At 37.6% G+C, this 24,135-nt stretch overlaps 1 protein-coding gene across 3 annotated transcripts in view; it reads left to right on the top strand.

Annotated features, from left to right (window-relative positions):
• The window catches only part of nr5a2 (nuclear receptor subfamily 5, group A, member 2), a 59,058-nt gene that overhangs the window by 12,530 nt on the left and 22,393 nt on the right, over positions 1-24,135 (top strand). For all 3 annotated transcript variants that reach the window (XM_067396231.1, XM_067396229.1, XM_067396230.1), the window contains 2 exons: positions 653-1,347; positions 22,111-22,230. In XM_067396231.1, coding sequence (XP_067252332.1) covers positions 653-1,347; positions 22,111-22,230 — 815 coding nt within the window. The remainder of the gene's footprint in view (positions 1-652; positions 1,348-22,110; positions 22,231-24,135) is intronic.

Raw genomic sequence — 24,135 nt, 5'->3', positions numbered from 1 at the left:
GAAATATTTGTCCTGTGTCAGCCACCGTAGCTTCTCTATGTGCTTCTAAAGGGAGGGGTGAGCGGTGGACTGAGCTGTTGGTTGTAATTCACAACCTCACCACTAGATGCCATTAAAATGTACACACTGCACCTTTAAAGCTGCTGTATGTAACTTTTTTTTGTGATCAAAATTTACACAAATTCTATAATGGGCATGTACATCATTAATCCATTTTCCAAACCATGTTTCTGTCTTATCCCTAATCACTACAGTACAACTATAATAAGTGTTTCTAAGTGTTCCCAGTACCTGCACGACTCAACATAGACATAAACAGAGAGAAGTAGCTCCGGCTACAATGTTCTTCTGCGAAACGCATGCAGTTCTGTTTATTAAGCACTAGAGCACCAAAAGTTTGAATTTCAAATGATTTTTCTTCCTGACATTTTAATTTGAATTCTAATTTTGCATTCTGTTTACTACCTAAATTCAAATTCAGCTGAAATACAGGAATTGAATGTGGTTTTTCAATTCAGTCATTACTTCTGCAATTCTGTTTTGTGACACTAGTGGAGCAGAACTTTATCTTTTATCTTTTGAATTCTAAAAAGGACAATTCTGTGATTTTCCTATTGATACCCATCTCATTTTGTGTTTTGCCTTTTATAAGCTGTGAGGGCCGATCGAATGAGAGGAGGTCGCAACAAGTTTGGCCCTATGTACAAACGAGACCGGGCGCTCAAGCAACAGAAGAAAGCCTTGATCCGGGCCAATGGACTCAAGCTGGAGGCCATGACGCAAGCCATGCAAACCGTCCCAGCAGACCTCACCATTACCTCTGCCATTCAGAACATCCATTCAGCCTCCAAGGGGCTTCCACTGAGCCACCATCACCACCACCACCACCATCACCACCACCACAGCTCCTCCAGTGCAGGCCTGCCACCTGCAGACTTTGACCGCAGCCCCTTTGTCACATCGCCGGTCAGCATGGCCATGCCACCACACGCTGGAGGACTGCAGGGCTACCAGGCGTACGGCCACTTCCAGAGCCGCACCATCAAGTCAGAGTACCCCGACCCCTACACAAGCTCGCCGGAGTCCCTCATGGGCTATCCGTATGTAGAAGCCTACGCAGGCGGATCGCCGCCCACCTTCCCTCACCTGGTGGTGGAGCTGCTCAAGTGCGAGCCAGACGAGCCCCAGGTGCAAGCGAAGATCCTAGCATACCTACAGCAGGAGCAGGCCAGCCGAGGCAAGCACGAGAAACTCAACACTTTCGGCCTCATGTGCAAGATGGCCGACCAAACACTGTTCTCCATTGTAGAATGGGCCAGGAGCAGCATCTTCTTCCGGGAACTGAAGGTATGTGACGCTTTCGTTGTTCTGAGAAGAAAGTAAAGTTTGGTGGTCATAAATGCCAAGTGATCTAAAGCATTTTACATAGCTTTGTGAATCAGCATGGATGTCGTTTGGCCTAAAATTTAAGATAAATCTCGGAAAATACCAGAATGAAGGTGTTTCACGAATAGTACTGCAGTTTAGAGACTAATTGAACGTTCACACCAAGATCAATGACTATAACAATAACAATAACCATAAAGTTTTAATAATCTCTCTAATTCTATGAGAATAGGGAAGTCTATACCACAACTATTACAATAGCGACAGAGGAATGATATTGTTGGAATCACTTTCAGAACATTCTTTCCATCTGATTAGTGATTAAAAACATTGACAGCAAATCAGAATCTTTCCTGCTTTAAAGAGCTTGAGCATTTAAAGATGACAAAACTGAAGCGCGTGTATAATAAACAGAACGTTATTGTGCGTTGGTGTGGACGCTAATATAGATATTATAGTTAGCATTTTTGGTGTGAACAGGCCTTCATTCATCAAGTACACTTAAACCATGTCCTAACCAGATGTGACGCGATGGCGCGACACATGATACAAGGTTTCTACTGTTTTAGAAATGGCCTCTATTTCTGCGATTTTGTGGCTGGGACAACATACAAAGTATAACAATGATAATCTCAGGAACTGATTATGTGCTTTATTTAATGTTAAAGGCATCTAATGTGAGTTTGAATATTATTTTGTGTGTCTTTATAGCCATACTGAAAGCGACAAAGGATAATTCAGATCTTGAAAATAAATTAAAGCATTATTTAACTCAGTGTGTACAAACAAGTGTATTCTATGGCAATACTTTCAGTCACTCAGTATGTATTTTTAATGATGTTAAAATGCTGTAATAGATATTTATGAATTTGATTATGTACTTATGCATTTCATTGCGAGTGCAGTGGTGCTCTTCTGATTGGCTGTGATTTATGATTGACATTGTCTTGTCTTGTCTGATGTGGACCGACAAATTGCTTGTCACTGGCATCACGTGTGGTTAGGACAAGGTGTTAGAATATCATGGGTTTGATTAATCTTTCCTATAAAGCATGTTTCTTAGCATACTCAACACTGCAGTACACTAGTTGAATTATTAATATAAATGAGACAAATGTTGCCCGTTGTCTGGACAGCTAAATAGTTAATAGTTTCCCATAAATAATGAGTCAATGCTATTTGTGGGGAGTTTTTGGGATGACCTTAAAAATACATTGTGCATTTGTGTTAGTATTTCAAATGATGTATTGACAAACAGTGATTTATAATTGACGGTTTACTACACCAGCTGAAGAGGCCAGTCTGGTGTCATTTATTTTTTATTTTCACAATACACATCTGCCTGACAGAAATATTAATGGGATTGAGAAGACTGTGAGGGTTTTAGTAACTCGTGCATGTCTGCCTTCATGAAAGATTTTGGTCGTGAGCATACTGTATTTTACCCTCCCGTGACACGTTTTGATATGCCACTGGGAAATATGACAGCACCCAATTCAAATCATTCATTTTGTGCTGGTAGAGCTACAGGCACCTTATTGTTTTCCTCTCATTCCATTCAATAGCTCATGAGATGTACTAGAATGCATTTATACTGAGAATAGACCAGGTGTATATGTAAAATAGAAATCAAATTCTGACATTGTTGCGATACTGTCAAAGTAATTTACTAAATACTCACATTCTGATTATGATGGGGTGGATATCCACTTTAAATGTTTTGATATCAGGATATTCAATCAAAGTAAAGTGCTACTGACATCTTCATTAGCACCTCTTGGGATTTTACAGCAACTGTTGATGGCTAAAAAAAAAAGAAATAAAAATACGACAGTCGATCATGTGAAAATACATTTCAGAAAACAACATTTTTGCTGTTTTCACACAGGCAAATTTGCTTTCATCCATCTTTATCCACCAATTTTTGCCTTTTCTCAGTCAGATGTTAAGTTTTCTTTACATTTTTCTTACAAATTTTAAACTCTAAATTTAAACTATTACAGATTTAGATAAGGTTACAGGTTTAGATCCCCAACATAATTAAATTATGCAGTTTTCATGCTTTTGTTATAAAGCTGAATGTTACACTCTTCCCTTTGCTCTTACCAATAGAGCTTTATTATCCATTCTCGCGCTCTTTAGCTCAAGCATTGTATTCCCACTTTACCATGGATTAGCATTTGTGTATGGCTAATTGCTGTCTGTATCATTTACCTTTAATTGTGTTTGCACTTCACCTTTCGCCACGGTGGAGTAGCTTCCCCTTGATGTTATGACTACTTTCTCGCCCTGGCTAATTGTTTTGCACAATAGATGTTAAAAGAGACAAGGGCGTAGCTGTCGAATTTGACATTAGCAGTCATAGTGTGGCGGTGAAGTTGTAATTAGCGCAGCTCTCATGTGCCCTCGCTAAATCATATGCTGGAGCGCTAACGGAAAAACCACAAACAAAAAAAGGTAGCACTAGAAAGTCTGAACCCACTCCTAACTCTAATTAGCGAACACTTGTACAGCAATTGTTACCCACGGAGCTTTGTGATGCTGATGGAGGTTTATTCCACATAACGTTGTGGTTTTAACAAGCTTCATCTATCAAGAGCTCAGATAAAGCTGGAACATCAAGACAAGAGCTATATATTCAGATTTAATGGCATAGAAATGCAGTAAATGGATGCTGTGAAAAGCCTCCCCTCGCATTTATTCATATTTCCTAGAATGTGAATGAGTTTCTCATTTTTTTTTTTGAGGATTTCTCAAAGGAGCTACAGATCAACATGCAAATTAATGAAATCTATTTCATTTTCACTTGCATTAGCGACGCTACGCTAACAGTTTAGTATGTTTATACAGCGACACCTGTGTAAACAATCACTGCACATGCTAGCATGTTCGTAGCACAAACACACACACACACACCTGCTCATAGAAAGCTCATATATGTATGGAACATTACCCTACAACACCACATACGCCAATAAAAGCTTTATCTACAAGATTAATGCGAGAAATTAGATAAAAAGCTGTTTGTGAATATTCTGCGAGCGAGTTAATGACAGAGCTGTGGGTAGCATATAATAAACACAGGAAATACAAGTGAATATAAGGCTTGTCTGGGAGGGTGGTGAGTCAGCTATAAATATATCTACATTTACAGCCCTATTATTAGCCTCGTAAGAACAAAAGAATTTCTCTCGTAATAGAGCCCGGTGTGAAACGTCTGCCAAGTGTTTAAAGATTTAGTTTCCATAAGTTAGACTTCGGTAACAGCTCTCATAAATATTTGGTCATGATGGGATCTCTGAAGAGAGCTCACTATTGTGTTCAGACACATGAAAAAAAACATGAGAGGAACATTCCGATAACCATTTCTCACACTTGGGCGACAGTGAAGCTGTTAAATTTAGAGAGGAAGAGGTGAAAAATTAGCTTAGCTACCATCTGACCACAGAAATGGCATATTTCACAAACTTTTTAAAGAGACTTTTTAACCCTGACATGTGAAATAATAGTCCAAAAAACATTTTATTTTTAATTGGAACACTATTATACCATATGTGTCTTTTGTTGACTTTTGCGCCTCATATAGTATGATATAGAAGTAAAAAAACTTTCTTCAGAAGTCCAAAATGAGCAAAAGTATGAAATTTGGTCCAGTATGACCAGAAAGTAAGATGATATTCTGATAACGTGTAAGGTAAATAATTAAGATCTTACTTGCATAAAATACACATAAATATCAATTATCACTCTATATCTCCCATTAATCTTCTTAGTCTTATTTAGATTATATTTAAATGATTATTTCTATAAGAATCCAAGTAAAAATAATAAGTATATAAGTAAAAAAAGTATCAATCAGATGACAGAAAGCTTGTAGTAGATTGCGTACAACAGGTTTTTTTAGCAGTTTTGATCAAGCCGATAATTTAAATGATCGATTTTGAGTACAGCAGGCTTTATAGGGTTAATGAGTAAAATGGCAAGTAAAACTACGTCAAAATCGCTCTTGTAGCCTCCCAGATATCTCGTTAATTTAAAAAATGTTGTACATAAGCTAACTAATTGTTCATTGTGTTATGAAAATGCTAAAACGCTGTGTTGCATGTGTGCGTTTGAAGGTGCGTGCCAGCAGCATCCCCGTCATCTGGCTGGTTTGTCATGTAAGGGTGGGAGTCATGTTTAGGGGGTGGGGGGGAAACAGATGCAAGCTTCCCAGTGTTTGCATTGACAATATGAGCTGGTATGAAGCCGGTGTGCGTGCTTGTCCTCCCCTGGCTCTGTTGTTAGCTGCCCGGCCCATAACGTGGAGAGTGATTCACATCCATAGAGAGATCACCCTTTCATTGTGGACGGCGGGCTATTGTTTAACGGATAGGATGCGTGCACTTAGCTTTTCCTCAGAACACACAATGGCATTAAACCGCACAGATTCACCACAGGCTTAATCGTTCTTGTGAGGATTCCACATAATTCGTGCATCTTGTGTCACACAATGTACTTGGGTAAACTTAATCACCGCTGATATTGTGCCACAAAGCGAGCCCAAATGGACTGCCTTAAATTTAGTCCTCCGAGCTGATAAAAGTCAACCGTGCAAAACTTACAATACCCTGACATGTGGCGCCAATATTTATTTTTATTCTTTCATGGCTGCTCGGGGACACTTTTTTCTCTCTCTCTCTCTCCCTCTCTCTCTCTCTCTCTCTCTCTACAGTGAATTGAATGACAATACCAGGCCTGCCATTAAGTAAAGCAGCACTGTATTAGGGCCTTGTTCTCCAACCTGCACCCAGCCGTGAGGCTCGTGCTTATTGAAAAAGCAGCTGTGAGGGGAGAGAGGACAGGAGATAGGGGACGTTCTGTCACTTTCTGTGTTATAGTGTCTAGATCACTGAAGATATGTCCGACTGCGCTGGGCATTTTATATGTCTTTTTAAAGTATATATAAAAAATGCTAATATAATGCATTATATTATGTATATTATGTTACATAAATTATTTGTATAATTTTATAAAATTATTTTTCTACTTTAAGCTTCTAAAGCTTCTATTTTTTCCCCAGGTATTCCATGCTTTCAGAGAATTCCCATACTGTATGTAGCACATATATTCTGCTGAAATAGTAAGAGTACAAGATTGTGCATTTGGATTTTTCAAAATGTTCTTTGATTTATATTCTTTATCATACAGTGGCCTCAAAAAGTTTTTGGACAATTAAGTCACTCTAAAAAAAATATCTTAATTTCATTGTATTCGGTAATACGATTAAAATATCCAAAAAAGTGGCACCTGGGTCTTTTTTTATTTTGTTTTTCCAAGTTCACGCAGACCTCTTTTTGTGAAACGTTTTGCTAAAAAACTGTCTCTTTTTATTTAAAATAAATACCTATTGGTTTGATCTTTTGTTGTTCTACATTTTTAATTGTGATTTACGGTACCGTTTAAAACTTTGAGGTCAGATTTTATTTGTTTTTGAAAGAAATTAATACTTTTATTCAGCAAGGATGCATTAAATTGATCAAAAGTGACAGTAAAGTCATTTATAATGTTACAAAAGATTTTTGTTTTGAATAAATGCTGTTCTTTTGAACTTTTTCTATTTATCAAAGTATCCTGAAAAAATTGCATCACAATTGTTTCCACAAAGCAGCACAACTGTTTTCAACATTGATAATCCTAAGTAATGTTTCATGAGCAGCAAATCAGCATATTAGAATGATTTCTGAAGGATCATGTGACACTGAATACAGGAGGAATGATGCTGAAAATTCAGCTTTGACATCACAGGAATAAATTACATTTTTAAATGTATTAAAATAGAAAATTTCAAATTGTAATATTATATCACAATATTAGTGTTTTTACTGTATTTTTAACCAAATAAATGCAGCCTTGGTGAGCAGAAGAGAAAACAGCGCAAGTGCCACTGCATATTACTATATTTATTCAATATATTCAATTCATTTTATTTTGACTGTGAGAGGATTTTTTTTACCCTCCATTAATATTTTTATGCTGTGCAACACTTTTTTTCATTAATTTTCTTGTTTTGTTAATCTGCCAGTGCACATTTCAGAGGTTCAGGTCAGAGACTGTAATTTCTGTGGCCGTCGTATCTGCAGAAATTAATAAGGCGTTGCAGTCGTGATCTGTGAACTTGTGCACGATTTATATCCCCCTCCCCAGCTTCATCTCCACATATACTACCCAGACCGTCCACGGCGTCTCCTGCCCTCCCCGTGACTTGCAGACGGCCTGAGGTCAAGCTAGCGAGTGTCCTGACAAACAGCCTCGGTCGCGAACGCCGCACTGGAGATTTGTAACCGTGTCCCTGGTCCGCCGGATTTGAATTATTCCGCTTTACATCGGCGTGCGGGGTTATTGTCATGAGGGGGAGGGCCTGGGACACATTGGGGGGGCTAAGGGGGGGGCAAACAAGCCCCAGAAGCGGCACCAAGGGCAGGGGTGCGTGGTGAAGGACAGGGGGGGAAACAGGTGGGAGGTTAATGGCCCCTGGACCGGATCCACCAGCCGCTCAGACTTGATATATGGGCTTTGGGCCTGGTGCAGGCGTAGGCTTTCAAAGATATATTATTTCATTTGAGAAGCAGCATTCTCGTCCCTGCATTTGTCCACTGATAGATGATATCCCGTGGCTGGGCAGCAGCCACAATTGGAGATAGCGTGTGAGTTTTCGTAAGGCTCGCTCTTGTACATATTTTCTCTCTCTCATATTCTCCTGTCTCTCTGCTCGACTGTGGGCAGGCCTTTTGGCAGGCTGCGTTTTTTCCTAAGCCTGCTATTTCAGTGGTAACAATATCTGTTTGATCAGAAGAGATGGGCAGCAGGAGAACGTCCACAAAGGCCTTTTTTCATTCATAAATAATACACAAATGGACAAAAACTCCATGTCTTGTCATGAATTCTGGAAGAATGCGGTGTTTTGGCACTTCATAAATATTGCAGCAGCGGAGTTCAGGTTTTAGCCCCCTGAAGATACCAGAAAAATTAATAATAACATTGACATTTAAGGTGGATCACGAGTTGTTAGCTGAGAAGAGATTAGTGTAAACATTTATTAATTTATACGCAGTCACGAATCATTACAAGGGTTATAATTACAAGCTCATTATTTAATTTCATCAATCAGTTGTCTTGCTCAGTTGATTCACTTTGGCAGCAGATTCTGGCCAAAAAGCTCTCACTTAGACAGGAAGAGAATCTTACTGACATTCAAAGCGGCCAGTCACTATGGAAGCCCATTTCTGGCTCATAGTTAAACAATAAAAACTATATTTTGCAATGTGACTTTATTTTTTATTTTAAACTTTTTCTCGTTTTTTATTACTTTGAAGCAAAAACAGACTTAAAATGAATGAAAATCGCATCCAAAAGTACTGATTATTTCTCATAAATCTCAGAAAAGAGCAAATAATTTTCTGCTTGAAGATACACTAACGCTCAAAAATTTGGTTTTGAAGGAAATTAATACTTTTATTCAGCAAGGATGCATGGAATTGATCAAAAGTGACCATAAAGACATTTATTATATAAAAAAGATTTCTATTTCAAATGAATGCTGTTCATTTGAACTCTCTATTCATCAAAGAATTCTGAAAAAAACTGCATCACGGTTTCCACATAAAGCAGCACAAATATTTTCAACATTGATAATCATAATAAATGTTTCTTGAGCAGCAGATCAGCATAGTAGAATGATTTCTGAAGGATCATGTGACACTGAAGACTGGAGTAATGCTGAAAATTCAGCTTTGCATCACAGGAATAAATTACATTTTAAAATGTATTCAAAATAGAAAACAGCTATTTTAAATTGTAATAACATTTTACAATTTTCTTTTATTGCGATATATAGATGATTTGTTTCAAAAACATTTAAAAAATCGTATCGACCCCAGACTTTTGAACAGTAGTGTATCCCGTTAACTTGCTCAAAAATGGTCTAAAACAATAATATCAAGATTTTACATGACAAATTCTTTCTCAGAAGTGCTCATTGTAGCAGCCTGGTACCTTGTAAACATGACTTTGGTTCCTGGAGGACTGATAAATGACTCTTAAAACAGCATCCACGGCTCTCTTTCACGGGGCACTGCATATGGTGCTTCCTATGGCAGCTGAGGTCAGCTTCGCTCTTTCTTTCTCCCTGAAAAATGCGTCCTGCACCCTCAAGGCCTAACCGGGCGAAGGAAGGAAGTGCGTACACTTGTTAAAAGGAGAGATTTAGGGTTCGAACTCCCCTCAGGGCCTGTGGGAGACTCCTGGGAAGGGTTTGGAGCGGTCGGAGAAGAGTCTGTTCATCCACTTGTTGCTTTGATGAGGGATAAAAGCCTGTCATGAACTTCTAGGTCCTGCCCAGGAGCTGATGGACTCATACCGCTGCTTCCATTCCTTCTGCTGCTCTCTGAAATGGGGAAAAAAGACAGAGAAATATAGAAATACGTTTACTTTTCTTTATCTTCAGAATGGCTTTGGTATTTGTAAGCACTTTGCACTCCAGAAAGGGACAAATGTTTGATATTATCTTGTGCCGATTAAGGTAAAAGCCTTTTTTATTGGCCGCACTGGATGCTTGTTAAAACCAGGATGTAGAGTGAAGCCCCAAAACACCCCAATCAGACCGAGCCGACAGAACACAAACTGCTCCGAAGAGGCTGATTTAAGCTAACAAATCAACTCAATCAACATTTTCACCTCTTATGTACTAGTGGAAAAGTAAAAACGGCTGCACATTTGCCCTCATAACTGCAAATAGTTGCTTTATACCAAAATAGCATCTTGTGCAAGAACCTTAATATCAGCCTTGCTTTTAAATGGCACGATATCAGCATTCATGAGATGTTTCTTTAAAACATGCTTTGATTTATCTCTATTTATCATTGTACAGTAGTTGGAAATGCCATAAAACCACCATCTTTATATATATAATTTTATGATATCAAATGTCAAATATTTAAAGTAATAATATTATTAATATTGCTATATAAATGATATTTTATATTTTATATTTTATTATATGATACTATACTATATACTATAGTACTATATATATATATATATATATATATATATATATATATATATATATATATATATATAATTTTTTTTTTCATTATTTATAAATATATTTTATGTTAAATATTTAATGATGAAATTAAAAATACATTGTGTGTGTGGGTGTGTATAATACAATTAATATATAGTAATATAATACAATTAAATAAAATATAATATATATAATATATATATATATATATATATATATATATATATATATATATATAATTTTTTTTTTTTTTTTTTTTTTTGCATATCGCCATTTCTCATAGGTTTAAAAGTATGTGAATGTAACTCTGACACATTCAACTAAAGTCCATGAAGTGAAGCTGCCCAAATGTCACTAAGGTCTTTTCCCCTCTATAATTATTCTCTTCAACCATGTACACCTCATTCTTGTAAATTACATTTGCACAGCAGCTGTAATTTTGCACCTGTTTTACGTAATGGGTTTGAAACGAATCCATAAAATGCAAGCGTCAACTGAACGTTTAAACTTTTACGTTTAAACTTTTACGTGCACACTACAAAAGAGCATTTGTTTAATTTACCCAGATCTGCTGTTGTCCTGTCCTTCAGTGTTTAATTAACTTGTAGTAATCAGCGCAGGCATGAGGTTTCTAGTGTCGCTCTCAGCCTTACTCTGTCAGCAGTTGTCTACGACATCTATTTTTGCTTCTTATTTACAGCTGTCTATTCCAGACACGCTGAAAGGTCCCAAAGACAATAGATAAGGACTGCGGTCAGAAAGACAGGGAGCATGTGGGCTAGGCTTACACTTATATTTAACTGTACTGCGTGAATGGATTTGCTCCTGATGAACGGCATGGGCAATTCAGCTGGAGAACGTTATACGCAGTTGCGAAGAAATGTTCACCAAGGCGTCAAGAGAAAGACAAAGCCACCTGTTCATTAAACCGCCTTATATCTTTTATTTCTGCCTCACAGTGTAGGTTCAGTCTGAGACGTTGGCATTGGCCGGCAGTTTTAAACGTTTCCAAACACATTACATCAATGAGCATAACTTTCAGAATAGTTTTCGTAATTACATTCTTGCTTTATCCTGACCCCCTGATGAAGATGAAAGGAAGGTTTCATGATTTCTGAACGACAGGAGGGGAAAAATTTTCAAATTTGCACCAGGCGGACACTCAAGTAACTGACGTGTTGAGAGCCGTTTAAATCCGAGCATTGCATTACAATGCTGCAGTGCCAAAAATGGCAAATCGCACTATTGGGACGTAATAGTTAAGACAGTAATGCTTCTCTCAGATTGTGTGAGCAGGCATTTGAGTTCTTTCTATACCTGTTTGCAAGGCTCAAGAAAGGAGGGTGGTCTGCAGCTGCAAGTGAGAGACATTTTGGCACGAGACCAATCTGGTGTTATCCAATTCACTTTTTCCTAATCTTATTACCAATGTGTCACAAATTACAAAGTCTTTGGCTCAAAATCAAATTATAACAATTCTATGATCAGAAAAAAGGCTATATATATATATATATATATATATATATATATATATATATATATATATATATATATATATATATATATATATTGAATTTATATATATATATATACACTGTATGTGTGTGTAAATATGTATACAACATATGTATATATAATACTGTAATATAAAATACATAAAATATTCAATATATATTGCTAATCAGCATCATAGTAGTATATACAGAATTTTGTTTAAAATGGGTGTGTATATATATATACATAAATATATATATATATATATATATATATATATATATATATATATATATATATATATATATATATATATATATATATATACTGATATAAAATGAAAACAAATTTGAAACAAAATTCAATATATATTACTATAATGCTGTAAGAATAAGTAAAAAAATATATATAAATTATACCAAAAATATTTATAAACACACTGTTTATATACTATATATACTGTAGACACTGTCATTCAAAAGTTTAGGATCAGGACTTCGGGACTTCTTTTAAAAACAAAAAATCTTACTGGTCCCAAACTTTTGAATGGCTGTGTATATATATATATTTCAGTCATGAAACTCTAGATGGTGCAGACTGATGGGTCCTTAACGCAGCTGATGATAATTACAGCATTAACTATTTGGCACAAGCTGATTGGTCCATGTCACTTTTGCAGCCAATGAGCTTGGTGCTGACACATTTAAATGGCTGGTTACATTCACTATAGCAGTTTGCAGTGCGCTTCAGAATTCCTCTAAAACACTCCACCTTCCCCAGCTCCACCTGTATAGATCTGATATGGGTTATTGATATATGCTATTTGTGCAGCAGCACTACCTGTATGTCACTATGTCAAATACATTAACATTGTCATACCTATTACCATGCTAAAAAATCTTGTCATGACTGAATGATATATATATATATATATATATGTATATATGTATATATATATATATATATATATATATATATATATATATATGTATATATATATGTGTGTATGTGTGTGTGTGTGTGTGTGTATATAGATAGATAGATAGATAGATAGAGCAAATATACATAAATATATAGATATATTAAGGAGACATGGTAATGGAAAAAGATACGTTTGATGTTTTGCGTTCACTTGCAAAATTTTTCCATTCCCCCGAGAAACTTTTTGTTCACTTGCAAAACTTTTGTGTGCTTTGCGAGCAAATACAAAGTTTCTCACATTGACAAATAATTTTTATAATCTCATATTTTTTTCCTTCACCATGTCCCTTTTGGGGATCCATAATATATAAAATATATATAAAATAAAAACATTTGAACAATACCACTTATGACTTAATCTACTATTATACTACAGAACTATTTTTGGAAAGCTACTCTAAATAGGGCATAAAATGAATGAAATGCCTGAATTTCAATTTACATTGAGAGATCAACTCTTGTTTTCTGCCTCAATAAGAGCAGAAGATGTGGGGCAGAGACGGGGATACTAATGGCGATGCGTCAGTTCTCTTACGGACAAAAACAGACAGACGCATAAAGCCACTCTGGTAGGCGACTGCATCTCTCAGCTAAATAATACAGGAGCCCCGGCCTACCTGGACCCATTTCCCAACAGAGCCAATCAAGAGTCATTTCCTGTTGTCTGTCAGCGTGTCACACAAAAGCCATAAATATTGACAGCCGTCGCCAATAAAGACCCCCATAAATCGCAGAATTGAGGGGAAAATACAGCACGGGGGAAATAAAATCAAATAAAAATACGGCGATCATTCTAAACGCGAGACACCATGTGTGAATATGTGTGTGCGCGCAGCGTGCAGATTGAGAAACTCGATCGATTCCGGCTCGACGTGGCGTGCACAACTCATTGCGGATTTGGAGAGCATTATTTTCTCACTGAGTCGTGGAAGGGGGGGTTGGGGTAAAGTAGCGTAGTGTGTGGTACTTCAGAGAGCCTTTCCTCCCTCCCATGACTGCATGTATATTAGGAGTCTAATGTTCAGCTGAATAATTGATCAGGGCTGCTGTGTTTTTTTGATAATTAGTTGATAGCTTCTCAGCTTTAAGCCCTCGGATCCATTGGAAGAAACTTGTTTTTCTTTAAATTCACTCTGTGAATTATTTGAAACAACTGCCCAGATGGACTTAAAGTGTACTGATAAATGGCCTAAGGTTTGGAAAAGTTTTTTTTTGTTTTCTTTCGTTCTCATAACCTAATTTCATCCTTTCATTCTCTCTGGATTGTGCTGTTGCTCAAGAGACTTATTAGAGTTTTGCAAAGAATGCAGACCAAAAAAAGGTTGTAGAGTTGTATTGAATATCACTTCATTAATGAATGGCTGCCACTTTACTGCTAATGAATTTATTAAATTAATTAGTCTTTAATCATAGCATCTAAAGGTAACAGAAAACCCTGCAGGAAAGTACAGTAAAAAATATATATATATGCACTTTGCAGTTTTTTATTAATTACTAAATTTTTCTAGCCAAGTATGTAGCAGTATTGCTTTATATTGATGAAGACCAGACTGCAAGAGCCTGTTTCAGTTTCATTCTGAAAAGATACACACCAATTGTCCTTGAGGTAGAATGTGACTGCTGGCAGCTAAACACAGCACAGCAGGTGTGGATTTCTTTCTTTTTCCCCTTATTTTTTTAAATCCCAGCAATAGTAGAGCCATTTATACCTATACACCTGTGTATATATATATATATATATATATATATATATATATATATCGGCCACTGCAAAGCCGATATCAGTTGAGCACTAATTAGAAGAAGCATTTAATGTCTCATTCATCTCCGTGATGTCTTGTGATGTTTGATGTCCCACTAAACCCTGCTGAATGCCGACGTGTGTGGTTTTTATTGTGGGTCAACGTGATGAGGGGCTCTGATCAAACTCTGGGTGTTTCACAGGTCAGGAGTCACACTCGGGAGAGTGTTAATGCGGTCACCGTGGGAACTGATCAATCTCTATTCCTCGTCGCGATCGATCAAACACCCCTCCTCCAACCCCATCATCAGCCAGTCACTCCTTTGAGTTGCTCGGTGTCCGCTTGCTAGCCTTGGACGAGTCCCAAACCTGCTCACCTGCACACTAACACATGAATTATGGGCATCTGTTTATCCCCCCTCACAGAGACACTCAGAGTAAGAATACCACGAGGTCTTCTCAAATATAGCTACTACAAGGAATGCAAATGTTTTCCCAAAGATATTTTATGTCATCTCAATTTACATTGCTGTCAGACATACGGTGAAAGCCTACATAATCTATGCGTCCCATGGACACAACATCACTGGTTCAAGATTACAGCATGGATAGTTTGCATTGCTGAGAGTCGGTTTCTTCATCTATGCTTTCTTAGATGGCTGCAACACACCACACGCAACACATCTAAACATTTTGAGCACATTTTAATAATGTCACAGCTATAAATTAACGGGTTTAAAAACACAAAATAACAACTTAAATTGGCTATTTCGTATTTACATATCATCCTCATGTCATTCCAAGCCTGTACGATTTTCTTTCTTCTGTTGAACACAAAATAATACATTTTGAAGAATACTATTTCCATAATGAAAGCATTGTTTGGCCAGGGCCAAAAAAGTGGTCTTCTGAAGTCATCCTATAGCTTTTCTTGTGAGGAACACATTGAATATAAATTTTCATTCACTGAAAATCTCAACTTATGAGAAACTAGGAATTTTTAGGACTATTAAGGCAATTTTACGTCCTTTCTTTATGTCCCTTGTTGGCGATATGCTTTCATTTTATGGAAAAGAGCTTCTTTTCAAAACATCTTATTTTGTGTTCATCAGAAGATAGTCAGTTATACAGGGTGAGGGTTCATTTTTTAGGTAAACTGTATCATAGGCCCTGCTTACACCTGGTATTAAGATGCGTTTTGGTCGATTTGGATCTCAAGTGGACGACGCTAAATACAGATGTAAATGTGGTCTAAAACGTATTGAGCTTGTCCACTTTCGACCACTTCCAGAGGTAGTTGAAAACGCATTCAACCAAATTGCTTTCGTGGTGTAGACACTCAGTGGTCGAATGCGTTTGAACAACCACAAAAAAACGTCTACTCTCTGCCTACTGAACTAATGCATAAACAATGTGACACGTGCACCAGCCAGATGGGATTTAAACTTTGTCGGCTGGAGACCCAAGTTTAGTTTGAAGATGAAAAATGTACCAAGCACAATGTTCTCTCACCATTCCTGATTTCTAACACACACTCGCCATGTTCAGCGTCATCTTGCGTCTGTCAGAGCAGAAACTAAAGCTGCTGCTCTCCGTATGTTTTTCTGTCATCTCTGATCGCGTTCATATGTAAATTGCGTGAGTTTATTTCGTCCATTAGCTTGAAAGATCTGAAAAAACCCGTACATGTACCCACCAATAGACCCTGCTGCACCCAAAGAAATCGGGACAGAAGTGGTTAAAAGTGGACAAAAAAGACTGATTAAAACACCAGGTGTAAACGTCTATGTCTCCCTCATCTACTTGTGATCTGATCACCCAAAACGCATCTTAATTCCAGGTGTAAACAGGGCCTATGGATACATCAGTTACTGGTCAGTCATTTGTCTCGATTTTAGATCACATAAGTGAAGTTACAAAACTCCTGCAATGCTCTTTCACTGAGCTCTATCCCATATGAAGCAACGTTGGACTCTAAAATAAGTCCGGAGAGAGAGCAAGATGCCAGGCAGCTCCCCCAAAGGAGCACGGGTATGAAGCAATGCGGCCGCAGCGGCTGGTGGCCACCTGCTCAAAGTCCCAGCATGCTTATCAGACCCCCTGGCAGCAAGAGAGCAAGAGAGCAAACAGAGGCCCTGCCATGACAAACAAGCCTGGAGATTTCCACAAGATCAGGGAAAAGTGAAGCCAAATAAACCAGGCCCTTCAGTCTCGAGCATCCAAAGCACGTCAGATCAGCTCCCATGGGACGGCTAAAGAGGAAGCCAGAATGTGACACCTCAGCATAAATTGTTAGCACTTCCTCTGGGGATTCGGGGACACTTATATTATCTCCCCTGAGAGTAACTGTAAATTTATAGGTTTCCAAATACTGTTAGTGTTGATAAAGAGATTAGGGAATCTGTTGGAATTAAACTTAGGCAACTTTGTCCAAACTTGGTCCTGGTGGGCCACTGTCCTGCAGAGCTCCAACTCCGCTCAACACACCTGCCTGGAAGTTTCTAGTATACCTAGTAAGACCTTGATGTGTTTGGGGTCGGAGCTAAACTTTTCAGGACAGTGGCCCTCCAGGAGCAGGATTGGACACCCCTGCAATAGATTTCTTAAGGTGCGCTCATGAAATTTCAAAAAGCATATATTGTCAATAGCACAGAGATATATGAAGTACAGCTCACACAGAAGTCACTTTCAAACCAAGCAGCTTTCTGTTGGTCAACGCGGTGCATTCATGTGACCAATTTGAAAATGAGCGAAATCTGCCGATTACATGGATTCCTGTTAGAATGACTGGATTTCGCGAAATTTCACTGAGCCAAATCATAAACAGTATACTCATGAAAAAATGGCTCTTTTGGCTAGGACCTTTAGTAACATCTTAAAAAAACTTTTCAGAAAATAATGATCTACGTTGTTTCTTGTTTTCTTATATAAACTACATTAACTGTATAAAATGCTGTAAAAATTCACCAACAGACGGGAAACATCCAACATCAAATAATATTTGCCGGCCTGACAGAAAGGAAGTGTGCGTACCAGCGTATGAACAGATGTCCACAGAAGGTGACTCAAAGCTCACTGCCTGACGGCACCATTGAAGTGCACTTCAAACCTCACCTGTAGTTTCCCGACTAGCCATACTGATCCACATCCAAGAGGTCAAAAGATTTCAGATGGGATTTATTTTCTTTTTACCTCCTCATCTCTTTTTTTTTCTCCCATTCTCGTATTTATGCAAATGTGATTGTGGACCGCATACTTGCAGCCTGCCTTTAGTTGTAAATAAATCATTCGTCTCGTTCTGTTCATTAATGGGCACTCAAGGAGATTCTATTAATCTGTTCATTAGGGCACTTCAAAAACAACAAAAAAATACTTATTAAAAGCAGTTCCAGCTGCGTAAGCTCGTTACTCGTGCCTTAACAATGCTTGTGGCACTCTACCAAAACCATGTGGGATAAAAAAAAGAAGCTCATATTTGGCAATTTGGACTCTATTCTATTATCAACGGTCAACCCTTTCAGGCAATGATGAATAAATATTACTTTTGGATATGCAACAAGACATATTTGCACATCATTTACATTAAAAATGAGGGGAAAAATAGGCTGTAGTTCTTTGCACATAGTCACGGTACATTCATTTGGAAATTTCCATAATGCCGTTCAACATGCCGTTGAGGGTCTAAGGGTCTTCTTTAGGAGCAGTACGGGGGTTTCAGCAATTGATCGCTACATTGATCTAGCTATGCCTGAATGACCGTAAAGGAATTAAATTGGTTTCTTGGAGGATATGCATTTTTTATCATAAGAGAGAATGTAAAAGCTCTGATTTTGAAACATTGGAAGTGCATCACATCAAAAAATCTGAGTTTTAGCTGTTTTAGATGAGCACGCCTTTTGTATTTGAACTATGTAAAAAGAATTTGTGAATTGTGAGATTTCAGTGTAGGTCAACAGATTTGTGTTTATGGCTTCTTAGTCAGTCAAACAAAAGCTGTCTGAGATTCCTAATTTAATGCCTCTAGAGTGAAATCAATAAGTGTGTTTTTATTTGGCTGACCTCCAGATATTTTTCCAGCACCTTACACGACCTGCTCATCTAGATAAACATTATCACCAGACTGCAATCTTATTTTTAGCATGTAATGATTATACAGCTGAATTTACAATCTGTGAGTTTGCCATGAGTATTGAGTTTATTCCCATGATCCATGGTGAAATAAAAATACTAATCACAAAAGCTGTACGACAGTGTGAAACATTGAAGTACAGCATATTTCGTTCTGTGTTGCTGGTGTATTTGGTGCTATACATATTATGATTTTAAAACACAGTAGGCCTCATTCATTAAACTTGAGTAGAATGTATTTTTGTGTAAGCTGTTTGAAAAATAAAAACAAAATGCATTGTTTAACGAATAATAAAGCTAATATGTCGTACGTATTTGATACGTATTGTTCGCGCATTCAATTCAGAAATAGTTTCAATATTACTTAAAAGTAGTTTTACAAACATTTTACACAAAATGAGGTCTATTAATGCAAACTTTCGTACATATTTGATAGCAATTGTATATTGTAACAACTTAGGTGCCATTATTTTCTGTGTAAACTGTTCGTAAAAACATTTTTCCGCAAATTGTCAAATTAATTTAGAAAATCGTGTTAATAACTAAAAAATAAAAAAGTTGTTTTACAAACAATTTAGAAATAAATTCATTCTGCTCATGTTTCATTAATGCGGCGCAATGAACGCAAACATTCATACGTATTTGGTAGGTTTTGTATATTGTAACAATAAAGGCTCTACTTTCCATATAAATTGTATGTAAAAACATTCTCTCTTAAATTGTTGCGTTCAAGATTTGTTTTAAGAATAGTAAAAAAATTTAATTGCTAGTAAAAATCTCTCAATTTAATTAAATTCAACATTAGATTTAAAAAAAATAGCAATTAAAAATAGTAGAAATGTTTTCACGAATGATTTACACAGAAAAATTTTAACATTTGATAGCCATTATATACAAAGTCACTACCTCCACTGTTAAAGGACATAGCTTGCCTGTTGTAAGTGCACATCAGAGCCGTTACACACAGCTGTGACAGTGCAAAGGGAAGCGAGCTGACATGGAAACAGCGGTGTCAGACGCACTTTAAAAGGTCAGAGATGCCTTCTCTGCCCATCTGACGTGTGTCTGGCAGCGGCCCCGGTCTGCTGTGTCTTCCCCTGCTTTGACTCGTGGCAGCCTCGTCCCTGTTTGATGACCCAAATGCGCTGGGCATAACAGGCTCATGTAGAGGACAAGGCCTTTGATGAGAATGCCTGTCAAAAAAAAAGATCCTATGACAGGTTTCTTTGTAGAACAGGCATGTTTGACTTGCATGCCTTGCTAGCAGATACATGAGATGTGTTAACAATGCCAAATGCATATATTTGCTACTTGGGCTTAAAAATCAGTCCTAGTATTTGAACCTGGAGAATTAGGTCATACAGTATTGATTGTACAGTAAATCAGTTAATATAAGTGCAGTGATACCAAACAAGAATGCTTTTGCTTTGCCGGATTTGGAAATACATTCTTTAAATTGATTTTGTAGCATTTGTTATGACTATGAGAGCAGCACAAACAAGAATCACAAGCAGTCAAAACAATCCGAAACAGATATCGACGGAGTCTCCCAAGGCAGTAGAGGCATTTCATTCACATTATCTCTGCCTTGAGAAACCGCAAGTATTATTTTCACGTCCTTAGCCGACTCACTGTCCTCACGGGACTTCATAATCATTAAATTTCATTACATTTCTGTATTCTTTTCATGACCCTTGTGTAAACATTTCACATGGGTGAATTGAGAATCAAAACAGTTTCATATGTAGCTCTTCGACTGTCTGCACAAAAACATAGCAGTTTGAAGAATAGTCAGACGGGGACTCATTTTCAGTGCTTTTCCTCATTCTTGCCGACACCAGACTCAAAGAGCTCTTTTCACCTCCTGCATCTCCGTTTAATGATTGACCGAGGGAGCCATGAGAATCAAGGAGGGTGACAATGAATGCGTTGTTGGAGCCGTTCAACTCCCATCCAAGAGCATGTCAACGTACGTGCTCCTAACTGTGCTACGCTGAACACGCTACTTAATCATGAGGCATAAATGAAGCCGTATCACTCCACAAACAGATTAATTAACAGCGGTGGAAAACTGTGACATTTGGCGAAGTTCACACGAGAATGACCTCTTGCGACCTAAAGACCAATATTGATTTCATACTGGCTGTCCAAACTACAAACGCGAGACGTGAGTGTCAAAGGTTGAAATAACACTGAAATGACAAATGTAGGAAGCCTCTGACTGAACAACAACTTTTGTGACTTAAAACCAACATGAAACGGCATTTGCAACCCATTTTAATTCCATAATGATGCATATTTCCAATTAAAAGAGGATATTTAATGAGAGACTTTAACATTTGAGATTAATGTTGGTATTGAAATTTTTAAAAAATGTGTCGTTTTGAGCACTGTTGAGCAGATTCGTAAACACCTCTCACTGGCCATTGTTTTCATGTGCTCAACATATATGTCTGTGATTGGCTACAATGATCAAAGCTTCAAAAACATGTTGTACTGTAAATGGTCAACAATGAAGTAACTCTATCAATGTCATCCTTTTTTGTGACTTATTGTTTGTAAAACATTTAAAATTAAGAAATAAATCATAAAAAAAAAAAAAAGTCAACAATGACGCTCTTCACCGAGCACTTACACAGGTTTGCGCTAGTCAATTTACTGATATTTGTGCCATTATTTACCGCCATTAAAGCCAAAGTCTTACACCAGGCGCTAATTTGCGCTGCTCTTGTAGATTGCATTGGTCATTATGGAAATGATCCGGCTTTGTCTGTGTTCTTTAATTTGCACGATACCAAGTCGGTAATGAAATTTAAAAAATGTGATTCATAAACACCTCTGTTTGGCCATTGTGTTCACACGCTTAACATATATGTCTGTGATTGGCTACAATGCTCAACGCTTCAAAAACATGTTGTACTCTAAATGGTCAACAATGACACTCTTCACCGAGCGCTTACATAGATACACACGGGAGTGTTTGAAAGTAGGGATCTATCAGCGGACCTCAAATTCAAACACTTCTGTGTGCTTTCAAACGTGCATTGATCATTGTAGCCCATCACAGACATATCTGTTGAGCGTGTGAACACAGTGGCCAATCAGAGGTGTTTACGAATCTGCTCAACAGCGCTCAAAGCATCACATTTTTAAAACTCCAGTACCGACTTGGCATCGAAGTCGGTACTTTCGACAACACCGTTTTGAACATGTTCACCTACTTGAAAAAGTTGCAATTTACCCAAATTACTACTTCTAGCTGACTGTTAAAAAATATCTACACATTCTTACACATTTGTTGGTCTCTCCTCAGGTTGACGACCAAATGAAGCTTCTCCAGAACTGTTGGAGTGAACTCCTCATCCTGGACCACGTTTTCCGGCAGGTGATGCACGCCAAAGAGGGCTCCATCCTCCTGGTCACAGGGCAACAGGTGAGTGTCTGCTCCAGTCTCCTACATTCCTCCCCGTAGATCTCATCAGGCCTTTTTGCCAGTGTGGATCAACATCCTTTAAAGTGCTATCGACTGCCTCAGCCACTCCATTAAAAATAGATTACGCTTAGGTATAAACTAATGTGGCCAGAATAATCAATTGTACACTTCTTATCAAGTGCGTGGTGAACGAATAAATAAAATGGTTGGTTAAGCATGCACGAGTCATCACGGCGAAGAAGGGATGAGAGACACAGAGAGAGATGGACGAGGAGGGAAAGCAGCAGAAGATATGTATGATTTACCTCATTTGTCTCTGAGGAACATCGCTGGACGGACGCCTCAGGCTCAGCTGAAGTTTTCTGCACACGAGGACCTTTAATTCTGTCTCCGGCTCCAGCACATGCACACACACTTCCAGAAGATGTTTAAACTGCTTATAAATAAATATGCTTCTGTCCGCCTGTCAGTAAGGCATGAGTTTAATTTTTAATTTTATGTTTTCCCTCCTCCCACTCCTGCTCAACAAAGTGATATCCAACAGTAGTGACAGCTCAAACACAGCGACTTGTGAACAGTAGAGACTTTTCATAGCCATGGCCTTGTGGTTAATACACATGCTCTGGTCAATTTTACAGCAAACAATGCGAGTTTGAATCCAGCTCCTGACACGATTTTCATCAAGTCACCTATAAGAAAAGAAAAAACACAAATTAGACAATGGTTAGAAATTAGATGTTGACTCAATTCTACAACGTGAACAAACTGAGATTTGCTAAAGTCTCCTGTCACTCAGATGTTTCTCCTGAGAAAAACACCTTGGTAATCTCATGTAAAATCCCCAAACAAATCTCAACATTGTGCTCAGATTTAAGATACCAAAGTCTGCGATTAAAAAATCTCAATATGAACTCAAGCATTTCTCATCAAATTCTCCCAAGATCAAACTACATGCTATCTATATTAATTTTATAGCTTTATACTTTTTCTATATCAAGAGTTGTCTCATTTATATCTACTTTTATCCCTCCCAAGAAACTTTAGGAGAAATACCTGAGACAAAGTTGAAAGACTAAAAGTCTAATGTCAGAATCTGATTCGCTTGGTTGGTTTTAAAGTGGTTTCTAGCCTCCTGAGCCACGAAAGAGCAACTTCTGAGCAATACAATCTGAGAAAGTATGTGAGGTGCCACATCTGGAGATCTTTGAGAGCTCACTGTGCTCGCTATCTTTGATTTTTCTGTATTGCGAGTGCTCTGCATAGCATGTTTCTGTGTTTGATTAGCGAGGTCTGACGGAGGGTTGGGGGCAGGGTGGAGGACCTTGTTTGCATATTTTGCCTAATGAACAGCTGGTGCTGAAAAAAGCCTTTGGGGAGAGAGAAGGCAAAGACTCAAACAGTTCATTACTTCCTATTATTCCAGATCAGACTACTGACAGGCCGGCCACACAACACGCTCACACATGAACACAGTCTGGGGTTTATGCATAAAAAAACAAACGCTCTGCCAGTTATTAAAGGAATATTGTAATTCAGTGGTATGTAAGTTCAGGCGGTCTCTCAGTGTAGTGGCTATTAGTAGAAATAAATTAATAGATGCATGCATTTGCATTTCTGCAAATATGAGATACTCCTAAAGTAGTTAACAGACATATACTACACTACAAGCTAACAATATACTGTATATATATATATATATATATATATATAAAATAAAAAATAAAATATTTTTTTTTTATAATTATAATTTTTTTATATGGAGTACACAATATATTCCTCAGGATTTAATTATAAAAAACAATATATATATATATACACATAAAAATGTATTTACTCCACTGTCATCTGAACTGCCCACTACCTGTTGTCTTGTTTGAGGACATTTGTGTCATTGTTACTCCCTAG

Source organism: Chanodichthys erythropterus, chromosome 10 (assembly GCF_024489055.1).
Source record: "Chanodichthys erythropterus isolate Z2021 chromosome 10, ASM2448905v1, whole genome shotgun sequence".
In the NCBI taxonomy this organism is placed as follows: Eukaryota; Metazoa; Chordata; class Actinopteri; order Cypriniformes; family Xenocyprididae; genus Chanodichthys; species Chanodichthys erythropterus.
The sequence above is the reverse complement of the archived record's forward strand: the minus strand, read 5'-3'. Positions and strand labels throughout refer to the sequence as shown.